Here is a 12,678-nt window from a genome sequence, read left to right as displayed (position 1 = left end):
AGATTTTATTCTCATTTTAATATTATTAGTGGAAAAGAGGAGATGTTATAACAACCTGCCCTCTTTAGTCTACTTTGTACAAGTTGAAATAACATTTTAGACAGGTTTTAGCTGGAATCATAACTCATCCCAGATGAAAAGTTTCCTGTTGAAGAAAAAAACTAAGGTTGTGACTCCTATCAGACAACACATCTGAAATATTTATACATAAGCAAACTCATTTTCTGTGCTAGAATATGATGTAAACCAAAAGTCTACCTACAATTATGTGTGGTAGAAAAAGACAGGTCCGATATGTGTTTTATCATATATCACTCCATGTCGAACATTTTCTAGTGAACAATTTAAGATGTAAAAAAAATCTTCAGTAAGAATACTTTTCATCATAAGATATTACATTTATATTAGATTTAGAACAACAACACAAAAAGGAATATTATAGACACTCATGCAATGATAAAAATACTTTCAGAGTAATAAAATGCACAATTTGTTTGAGAGGAATAAATTAATATACACAGACTTGTATTTAGACTTTACCTTTATATTTTAGTTAGTTATGTATTTTGTGCTTTAAAATTCAAAACTGAAAAGTTTAATGACTTCAATATTATTCTAAGCTTCATTTTACTCAAATCTTTTCACACAAATCAAGTTAAAAATACTTTGCTGGAAGCTAAATCATCTTGCCAATGATAAAATTGTCACCTGGGAACTCCTGGCAGGTACTGACAAATAATCAAATAAAGAATAAAAAAGGAAAATACTAAAAAATAAACTACAAATCAAAAAGCAAAGATCTGAAATTATGATCATGATACAAAGAAGATATTTTCAAATTATTCAATAAAGATAAAAGGTGCATATACCTTTCTTAATTTAAAACAATTTACTTCACTGAACAATGTTATAATACCCAGTGATTTTAATAATATGGAAAAGATAAACACTTTTTGAAAAAAATTTTTGATGTCCATTTGGAAGGTTCTAGCCACAATAAACTAATTTGAAAATCACTGGGTGGACTATTCAGAGTTCAAGTGCAAATAAACTTTAAAATAGCAAATGCTGTGTAAAAATATTAGACAAATTCCATATTTACTTTTTCTGAAACTACATACTTCTAGGAAAGAAATTTCAAGAGTTATGTAACTAACCTACTTACAATGTACACACATCATTTATATAATGTCAAGTAATTTGTTATCTATATTATGGAAGCAGAAAGTAAACATGTCAGAAATATGAAATGCAATGCAATTTCCCCATCAAGACAGGCAGAAAAGTATAAAGTATTTAACACATATTTTAATGTTGTAAAAACACTGAATACCACCTTTCAAACCAGTTTGAATTAAAAACATCCTGTTGTTTGATCCACTTCTGGTTACTTAATAAAAAAAAGTTTATAACTTTCTACATTACTTCAATATTCACAATAAGCATATTTATGATTTATGTTTTGAAATGTTTTTTCCCCTCACACAGTGGTCTTATATTGAAATTTCAAGAACATGCAGCTGATGCCACTAACATATCACTGAATTATTCAGCCACACAAGTAATTTAAAATACTATAAAATAAATGTAAATAATTCACAAAAATAAATTAACTTTCTTGCTACAGGGCAAGTTTAAATGAGTTACATCCTGACCTTTTATTGAATTACATTCAAAATTTAAATAAACAATTACATTATTATTGCATACAAATAAATTTATCATTAAAATACAAATAATAAATTAAATTTTAATATCATAAAAGTTTTACATTTTCAGTTTTATAAGAAAATATTAAAAAAAAAAATGATTAATTTTTCCTATTATGAGTATTGTGACATTCATTCTCTAAATCTTCCTCTTTCAATCAATCTTCTTTATGGAGTTGTAAACCAGAAAATCAGACCCACATCCAACTTTTACATCCTCTATTTCATAAAATATCAATAATTATCTATGGCATTTGTACTAAATATAAAAGCCACTATCTGTTGTTACTGCTCAGTAATGTCCAAATTCCATCAGTGGCCAGAGTACCTGTACTTCAAGCAGAAGTCTAATGGTCAAATACCAACACAGTTTATTTTGTTAATTTTTTTTATTTTATTGTTAAGTGATCACGTTTCGAGCAAACTCTTAATATCTGGAGAATCACAGATGCAATGACAATTTAAATTGATATTTGTTAATACTTGATATCAAAAACTAGCATTAGTAGAAGGGCTCAACTTTCATGTGCAAGTATCACATTTAAATCCCAGTTGAATCTGCATTTTATGGTTCTTTTTTCCTTCCATAAACATTCATTTATAACAAGTTCCTTCAACACCATTAAAGTTTAAATCATGGATAAGATATTAACATTTGAATTAAAAACCACCTCAGTTTTTCATTTCAACTGAACACTTCTAACATCATTTATGAAATTAATTCTAAATAATAATTCTGATCAAACTGAAAAATAGTTCAGAAACAGTGCAAAAAAGAAAAAGTGCTTAGCACAAGAAAAAAGTTGATGGATTATATGGCAGAAAAATCAAGATAGCTTAACAAAAATTAGCATGATAGAATTATAAGGAAAACAAATGACATGGTCAAAGAAGCCCTTGATTGATTGGTTTGGTGTTTTATGGCATAAAGCAACTAGGTTACCTGCATTAAACATTCAGCAAAAAGTGAAAATTAAAGTAAACTCATTAAAATTACTAAAAGGAAATTAAAGTAAAACAAAATGAAATTTAAAAAACAAACAAAGACCAGAAAAACAAGTTCACACGTAGTCTACAATGTCAAGAGAAAAACTATAGTAATACAAGTTGTAAAAGGACTTTCTGTTGCATAACTATAATTATCATAACTCACCCGGAAGACTAACAGGTAAGTACAAAAACCACTGTCAGTCACCAGTCCTGGTTCCGAGTTATTTGCAGTTATGGCCATTTTCAAAAAGGAAAGTAACAAAAAGGTTGTAAAAGACGTGGAGCAATAATATAATAATAACTTGCCAGGATGACTAATGGGTAGTTTCAAGTATTTTGACTTTACGGTCATTTTCTAATTTCAAATCGAACTAGATGGACTGATTCTTAAAAGGGAATCACATTAAAAAAAGGTAATGTATAAATTAAAAAAGTTAAATGGCATTAAACAGATTAAAAACCTTTAAAAAACTAAAAACAGTACCAAGATGGACAGTGTCACCATCATCAATAACACTGTCTAACATTATGGACAAACTTTGGGACAGAATATGGTTAAAATGGCACTGTCGTTAAGAGTCGCAATGACAGCAAGAAAGTAAAATGTAGTTTACTGTGACCTGAGTATCACACAGACTACACAGTGGTGCATCAGTTCCAGATAAAAGAAAACAGTGAGTTAAAAAACTGTGTCCAATGCAAAGTCTAGTTAGAACAACTTTCTCTTTCAGATCCTAATGGAAGCAAGATGGCCAAAGTCCAATATAGGGTTATATTTGGAAAAACTGGATACAAGTAGATGTTAAAGAGAAATGGGCCAGTCGGTTTTGAATATCAGTAAGAACAGAGTGTGAAGTAACATGAAGCAATTCCAAGGCCAGTAGAGAACTAAGCGAGTGAGAACAAATAGTGCACTTTGTGTAATGCTTAGGTTCTATGTGATCCAGGGCAAGAGAAATGGCATACAGTTCAGCAGTGAACACAGAAGCTGTAGAGGGCATTCTGCACACAACCACCAAACCACAACAAACCATGGCAGAGCCCACACAGTCACCTTATTTCGAACCATCTATTTAAATAGGAATGGAAGGATGCAAATAAAAAGACTGTACTTCCAATAAAGAGTGCCTGCTTTTCTCAGATGACTTACAAAAAGGTCACACCTGGGGACTGTAAGAAGCCATGGTGGGATGGGCTGACCAGTGGATAGAGCAAAGTTATCCAAGAACAGACCCAATTCATCCAACTGCGCTTGGATACAAACATTAAAAGGAGCAATGGTAGGTCATCTATTCTGAAAAAGTATGGCCCACTGAGGATGGAAAACACAATCTCAGGTGGGATACTTTGGTAAGGAACGGAGTTTTGAAGCATATGGTAAAGACAGTTGCAAATGACAGAGGTGCAAAGAAGGTTCATGAGACTGTGTATAAGCTCTGAACAGGGGAAGTGCAAAAAGCCCCAATGCAGAGCCAAAGTCCTTTATGATGAAAGGGGTCTCGTATCTTTAAGGCTGGGGGTCTGGCAGAGCCAAAGACCAGTGATCCATAGTCAAGTTTCAATTGAATAAGAGCAGAATACATCTTTGGCATTGAATGTCAATTTGCTCCTGAAGTGATGGAAAAAAGAACATAGGAGATGTTCAGTACATTTGACCCATAGCTGCTTGATGTGTGGTATAAAGGTCAGCTTACGGTCAAAGATAAGCCCCTAGATATTTGTCTCAGGGACCACAGTCAGCACAACTTCCCCAATACTGGGTTCGGGGTCAGGGCGAATACCCTGTTGGAAGCAAAAGTGCATGCAAACAGTTTTAGAGAGATAGATGTTAAAGCCATTTGCTGTGGTCCACTTCAATAAATGATTGAGGGCAGTCTGTAGCTGCTGTTCAATATACCTCATGTTCCATGACTGTGTCAATGACTTTCACATCTTGTATCAGAGTCCATTTGCAACAGTGAGAGGGAGTTGTTCAGATATGGCATTAATCTTTATACTGAAAACTGTGAGACACAAAACACAGCCCTTAGGGACTCCAAGTTCCTGTAGAAAAGAACAGAAAAGTATTCAACCCACACAAAGTTGGAATCTCCTGTCCATTAAAAAATTAATAAAAATGGGCAAATGACCATGTAACCCACATATATGGAGATCTCACAAAATGCCATACCTCCATGTTGTATCATAAGCCTTGTCAATGTCAAAGAATCTTAATGCATGATGTTGCCATTTGAGAAAGGTTTCTCTGATTGATGTTTCAAGTTGAATCAGGTGTTCCACGGTGGAGTGCTGTCATCAGAACCCACACTGAATGGGCAAGAGGAGGTTGGTTGATTCAAGGAACCAAACAAGAGGAGAATTAACTATCCTCTCTAAGGTCTTAGAGAGAAAGCTCATCAAAGCAGATTGGACAGTAGTTTGAGGAATCTTGAGATCCTTCACAGGCTTAGAAAAAGGTAGGACAATAGCCTGGTGACAGGCATAAGGTAAAACATTCTCCTGCCAGATCCAGTTAAAACAATCAGAATAATAGCACGAGAAGCAGGAGATAGATGGTGCAGCACTTCAAAGTGTACATCATCAGGCCCAACAGATGTACTGCCAGACTCAATGGTCAGTTTGAGTTCCATCAGTGTAAAGGGATGATTACAGTCATAGAGACAATCAGCTCGAAAGGAAAGGTGATCGCTCTGTCTGAGTCAGGTGGAGGAAGAAGCAGAAGTGCTAGATACCCAACAAAAGATTTCGCCTAGAGTATCGACAATGATCCAGGTATCAGCTACTTCTTGGCCATCAGAGAGTAAGATCGAGAGGGGGACAGAATTATATTGCCCACTGACCATATGACTTTGGAACTGGTGGTAGAAGATATGCTGGTTGTGAACTTAAAGATACCTTCTGGCTTTGATGTCTTACCTACCAAACATGTGCATGGGGCTGCTGTAAAGCAATGCAGTGCAAGAGTGTGGGATACCTGCAAAATGTATCCCAGGCCTGTTTTTTGAGCCTTCCATGCCATGTGGTAGGCAGGTTTCCACTACAGACGAGGATATCATGGAAAACATAGAGGTTTTAGGAATACACTGAGCAGCTGTATGTATAATACAGTCAGTTATTGCTGCCACACAGTAATCTATTGATAGCTTGCAGATGATGGAAGGATCAAGTTCTGTGAGAGCAGTGAAAGAGGGCCAGTTTGCTTGATCCAGCTTCTACTGGGGCATGCTAGCCAGGTGGTATCAACCACAGCCATTTCTCTCAAAATTATAGGAAAATGATTACTGCCTCTTGGATTATTGCCAACCCTCCATAAAAAGTGGGAGAATAATGAAGTGGAGCATACTGAGAGATCAATAGCAGTAAAGGAATAAGTGCATGGAAATAAGTGGAAGAACTAGTATTGAAAAGAGAAAGATTGTGATCAGAGAGCATACGCTCTATAGAGTAACCCCTCTTATCAATGTCAGCACTTCCCCAGAGGAGGATGATGTCCATTAAAGTCTCCAAGGATTAAAAAGGGAGATGGCAATTGTTCAATGAGAGCATGAAGTTCTGATTTATCATAGGTCTCTCCAGGCAACAGGTAGAGAGAACAAACAGTGATGGTATGACCCAAGGAAACACAGATGGCCACGGCCTCCAAGGGTGTTTCGAGTGGCAAAGACAAGGTGAGCACATGATGAATGACTCCTCCATGCACTCAGTCCATCACTCAGCCTGTCATTTCTGTACAATGAGTGTATTGGCAGGTTTCAGAAATGTTTCCTGTAAGGAAAGACGTAAGAATGGTAAAAAAGCAATCAGTGTTTTGATGTCATCCAGATTAGAACATACACCTTGACAGTTCCATTGTATCAAGGTGGTAATTCTTATATGTGTAGGCAAATTGGGTGGAGAACCTTTTTATTTATGACCACATCTATTTACAAGGGAGGTCTATCCACCTCCATGGATTCTGCCCTGTGTCAACTGGGCAGCTCTTTGAGGCTAGCAGAGGGCTCCATTGACTGAGGACGTGAGCAAATGATTATTTTGCATCTTGGGGTGGGAGAAGAAGATGCTTTCTGTACCCAGAACCGAAGGAAGGGGATCTTGGGATTTGTTGGAATGCAAGTAAGGGACAGAGATAGGTGTTGAAGTTGATTCATCAACTTTTTTATCTATGGAGGTCAAAAGACTTTTCATTTGTTTTGAGAACGATTCGTTTGGAGGCACAGAGAGATCCATCTGAACTCCCACTGCAGTAGTGGAACAAAATGCAGCAGCATATGTCCAAGATGAAGTGATGGACAGCAAATTGCGAGCCTCAGGATAAATAATGTTATGAAACGTTTTCAAATGCTGCACCTCTTTCTTCCAACCATTTAGGGCAAGAATGAAAGTAGGACGGGCGAGAGAAATTGCAACTGACGCAATGAGGGTCCGTTTCACACTCATAATCATCATGGTCCTTGCCACCTTAACAAGCACATGTCAAGGAACCACGACATGACGTCCTCATGCGACTGAACCTCTGATACTGGAAACATCGGAAAGTGTTTGAAATATATGGCCGTACCCTGGAATTGAGATAACCTGCCTTGATGGTGGCAGATGGACGTGGTGATGTAAATTTCAGAATGAGGATATTAGTCGCCATCGTAATCCCATCTTTGCAGGTGGAAATATGCATTACTGCAGAAACTCCTTGGGTGAAAAAAACCAGCAAGAATCTCAGACTTCAGGACGTTCTTCAAATCCCTCTCAACAATAGCTTCTCATGATAAATTCAAAGTAGTATGAGGTGTAACCTCAATAGGTATATCCCCAATCACCTTTGAATGCAAGAGGAGTTCACTGTGTTGAGATGTGGATGCTTCCACCAATATGTCAAAGCAAAGTTTATTTATTGACTCTGGAGAGCCAGCAAGTCCCTCTAGTCCCTTCTGAATGAAAAAGGGAGACATCTGCCCTAAAGGTTTGTCTGAAAGAGAATGTAGTATACAAAATGAGGTACAACAAGTGTTACAGATGTTGAAGATTGCTGTTCAAAATCTTCAAGACGTGGTCGTTTACCTGCAACTTTTTTTTCAGTATTTAAGTTTTCATTTGGAGGATCCATAATAATAAAAAAAAATGAATATTTCAGTTGCTGGTGAGAACATCCAACACTGGTACTTGGTTGACCCTAGCCCAAGTGGACCAAACAATTGACCCAAGGGGAGCCCTACACATCTACAGGAATTCAAGACCAAAGTGGTGTGTTAGGGTTGAACCCCTCAAACACCAGGATCCTCTCATTCCCTTTATGGGTCACCATGCATGGAAAATACATAGGTGGATGTTTACATCCCAGAAGAGGTAAACTGAAAGAACAGAACCTTCCCTAGGAAGTCCCCTCATCACATATAGGAATCCACATCAAGGGGTGAAGTTCTTGAAGAAACAAAGTAAATAAGGCAAACTGGTGCTGAAAGTAATGAAAATAGATTCTAGATTTTAGAGATTACATGTACGAAATTTGAACATTTTAAGATGTAAAAAAGTATTTTTAATATTAACATGAAAAATCACTTTGCACTTGGAGCAGTCAACACTGACTCATATCAACAGACAAATCTTTTGTAATAACAATTAAAAATCACAATTTTTTTTGTACAAAAGGCTTTTAATATTTACAGAAACCTTGCCAAATTGTGAAAATACACAAAACAGATTAAAAGTTGTAGTATCAAAATTGATGGCCACTTTGTGGTTACAAATTTGGTCACTTCAACCATGCACATAATGAGACAGTTAATGGAATCATATTCTTGAAATTCCTGTATAAATAAAGAATTATTGTATAAATAGAAGACATTTTAAAATACCATACATGTAATATGTACTTCACCATTACATGAGGCCTAGTCTTGTTCATATAATTTGCTTCTGTCCAGGATTACTGATGAGAGGTAGAATTCCATAAAGCTGATACAATTCAATGATGGGTAGTAAAATCAAATAATGGATTAAGCTTCACATTTATTTTTAATTATTTTAAACATCTTGTCTATCAAAATGTTACTCTGATTTATTTTTAGTCAATGAATGTTTTTGCAATCAAGAAATCAAAAACTGTTTTGAGCTTTCACATGTATACCAGACTATAGAAATTTTAATCTGATTTGGGACTACTTATAGCATGCTTAACCAGTAATTTCCTATTTTAAACATGTTTTTAAAAATAAATTAGCATGCACTACACAAAAAAGTCAATAAATGATTTATATACCTTTATGGGACCTGTATGATTATCAGAGTTCAGATCTGTAATCACACTTTCCTGATCTACAGTCATCTCCAACAACAAGTCATAAAATCTAGTGCGCATACATGCTGAGGGGAAAAACATCTGGAAATCATCAGAGTTTTGAAGAACATACAAAAAGAGGCACCGTTCATCCCTTTTGTACAAACTGTAAAAAGTACAAAATTTTAAAACCAAAATGATATAAGTATCAAAAATAGCATAAACCATCATCTTTTCATTTTTTTTTTTTAACCTTGAGACCTCAAGAGCTTACAACATGAGAAAATGAAGAATGTAATTATCAGCTGGCATTAAACAAAGCAGAAAATAGAAAATAAAAAACAATGACATGACAATGCTGAAAATATCAGATTATGGAAGCATGTACATTGCAATAACATACAGAAGAAAACATGTTGAGCTTGTCTACCTTTACATTATTTTGAACTCAAAGTGCTACTGGTATCAGTGTTTCAATAATTGCTCAAAACATCCATTATTCTAGATAGTAATAAACAGAGGGGGTGGTTACATCCCAGAACTATTTCTCAGCTCCTCAAACTTTCAATGCTATTAATTCTTCCCTTAGAGTACTAAATTATTTGTCTAGTCTTGTTATGGCCATTCAGTTTTTTTTTTTTTTATCTTTGGTCTTTTCTGTTACTGCTTCTGTTACTATGCATTCATATACATTTCCTTATTCACCATTGTGATGCAAAGTCTTAGAAAATAACAACTCCAAATTCATTTGTAAAGACATGATTGAAGAAAGAGAAATTTTAGGAATAATCTAGGCAAGTATGCTTTATTTACAAGCTGTTTATGTAGATGAAACATTTTTTTCATGTTTTTATATAATTATTATAACAAGTGAGTACATTCCCATAGTTGGCTCCAACCAAAAAGAACATTTCAAAAACATTATTGATTTTATATCATTTTTATTGGTTGCAAGTTGACGATCTCTTACACTTTTATAAATGTCCAGATCCAATCGATATGCCCTTAAAAAAAAAAGAAGTTTAATACACATGTTTATAACTCACTGCAAACATTCCACTAACATTACACAAACACGTTTTCAAAGTTTAAGTACTCCAATTTTCAGTTTAAAAATTATATAATTTGAGTCAAGTTACATATACAATATGAAATACTTAAAGCAATAAGCCTTTAATAGAAGGGATCAAGAAGGATTCCTAATAATTCATACACCAAAAAACCATCCTGTTGAATTCCATAGCAAAACCCCAACCATTCAAAGTATTGATTATAATATATGTGCATATTTATTAATAATATGCTGACAAAGGTCACTAATATTTCTGATTTAACAATTCAAAATTTTTTAAAACAGCAACTTTTCACTCTAGAAAATTTAATCCTTACTTTAGCAGCTTTATACACTTCTTGGTAGGTCAAAATATTACGTTTTATAAATTTGTGATTGTGGTTTTAATTCTTGTTTCATTACTTTTTAAGGCAGGATCCATACTAATTTTGAAATTTTTTAATACTCTTTCACAATACTTGTCTAAACATTGTTTTAACTATAACAAGCTTCATATAAAGTTTGTCACATTACATATCAGTTCTAGAAACTAAGATCTTGTCAAATTCCTTTTATTTATATTTGTACACGTTTCTCTACAAATCATAAAAAAATGAGTCCACAGTTACATATTTTCATCTATTTCTGACACTCTGAAAGTTTTATTAATTCACTATGCTTTTAACATTACCTAACACTCTTGATAGAATTATCATGAAAAAGCCATTCATGAAGCTTATGACATTTCCCCTTTAAAGTGTCTAGACAAAGATTGGATATTTGAATAGATTTCTCTTCAGCATCCATGTTGACAGTCACATAGCTTGGCATATACACCTTAGTTGGTTCCAAAATCAATATCTGGTAGAAGAGAAAAGAAAACAGAATTTGAAAAAAAATTTTCCACTTTCAGAAATTTGTTATAATTCTGATTTTTAAATTGTGTACTGAGAAGAGATCAGAAAGAAAAATGCATACCATTTGGCAAAACTGATGACCCTGTTTTAATTTTTTTTTTTTTTTTTAAATGGAAAGTAATTTTTAATTCTAAGGATTTTCCATTTTTTCAAGCACTAATAAGGCTTGAAAATTAAAATTGTCAAAATTTTTAATGCTTTAGACAGGTTAACTTATTTTATTTGAAATAAACACTGAATTAAAATATAATTTTTAGCATATGTATGATTAACAAAAAACTGATTATAACTGAATGTACTTCATTATATAAAATTCTCTAAACTTTTAACTAAGATTATAAATTTCTGAGCTAATGGTATTTTCTAAAAAGTTACCACATTTTTATAAAAACAATGTAATTCTAAAGATTCTAAAGGATGGAAATTTTAACCACATTTCATATCTATTCATATATACCATATTCATCTTGTTCCACAAATTCTGAAAACAAAAATTATCTCATTAGCCCGTTTTGTTTTAGCAGCTGTTTTATAGCCCCTGGAACCACTTTACTGATTTATTCTACAACAGTTATACAAGACTAGTAAAAAAAAAAGTTGGTAATACTGAAATTACAAAAAGAGCATCTTGTATGATAAATGGCAAAAAGTATATTTACACAGGTAAGATAACCCACTTTCACAAAAGACCCTCATGCCATACAATATACCTTCAAATGTCCTTGTGTATATCTTTGTGCCAATTCAGCTCGTATACCCCCAATGTCATTGACCAAACACATTCTTTACACTCTGAAATTTGTTAATACACATTGTGTTGTATCAGCTGTTCAGGTATGGAGTGTGCAACAGCAATATAAACTTCCGTGTTTTGTATTTTTGCATTCCTAAAGTACCCACAAAAAGTGTTACAAATTCTCAAATGATTCTCTACAAACAGAACCTGTAGATTTGGAAATATCATGTCCAATACCACCATTAAAATTTAAATATACAATCATTTAATGTTTGCTACCACCCTATTTACTTTCTTAAACAAATCTTGAAAGACTGCACTCATCTGTAGAATGATGATTAAACTTCTGTAAAAAGAAAGGAATTTCACATCCATCTCATTAAACTCTTATACTGCAGTAAGACTTCTACTGGGAACAACAAGATTATAACAAATGTATATATGTTTTAAATTAAACAATATTTCATAAACAAGGTACAAGCACCTTCTGCATTATTAACTCTAAAACCTAAATAAATTCCAAACATTTTTTCAGTAAAACTAGATTTTCTGTTATTTTCTCTTCTTGTAAACTCATACAAGGTTGTTTAATATGACTGACCACATAACCACCACTGTGTGTGCATACTTAGCACTTTTATGAACATATATGCAATTTCAAACTAGACAGCACCATCACTGTTATGTTAAAATTACAAATTACAGTAAGATATCACTTCCTTGCAGTTCATATATTTAAATCCAAGATACATAGGACTACAATTTGTTACCAAAGTATAATATGAAAACATTTTTTCTTTTTATAGAAAGCACACTTCTATATTCTACAAAGTAAAGCTCTCAATCTTCACCCCTTTTAAGAAACTTTTTCCCAACTGGCTTTGTAAATACGTGTGTAAATGTGCACACACACACACACACACTAAATAACATAATCAAACTGTAGTTAAAATTTTTCTTTAATATAAGTGACTAAAATCTTGTGGCACGTGCAGTAAATGATG

The 12,678-nt window shown here is 33.7% G+C and overlaps 1 protein-coding gene across 8 annotated transcripts in view; it reads right to left on the bottom strand.

Moving 5' to 3' along the window:
• The window catches only part of Ask1 (apoptotic signal-regulating kinase 1), a 167,858-nt gene that overhangs the window by 92,954 nt on the left and 62,226 nt on the right, over window positions 1-12,678 (bottom strand). For all 8 annotated transcript variants that reach the window (XM_076517629.1, XM_076517625.1, XM_076517624.1 and 5 more), the window contains 2 exons: window positions 10,713-10,882; window positions 8,953-9,136 (listed from right to left, as the gene is read on the bottom strand). In XM_076517629.1, the coding sequence (XP_076373744.1) occupies window positions 8,953-9,136; window positions 10,713-10,882 (354 nt within the window). The remainder of the gene's footprint in view (window positions 1-8,952; window positions 9,137-10,712; window positions 10,883-12,678) is intronic.

The sequence above is a fragment of the Tachypleus tridentatus genome, chromosome 8 (assembly GCF_004210375.1).
Source record: "Tachypleus tridentatus isolate NWPU-2018 chromosome 8, ASM421037v1, whole genome shotgun sequence".
In the NCBI taxonomy this organism is placed as follows: Eukaryota; Metazoa; Arthropoda; class Merostomata; order Xiphosura; family Limulidae; genus Tachypleus; species Tachypleus tridentatus.
Note: the sequence above shows the minus strand (reverse complement) of the source record. Positions and strands in the feature narration are given on the sequence as shown.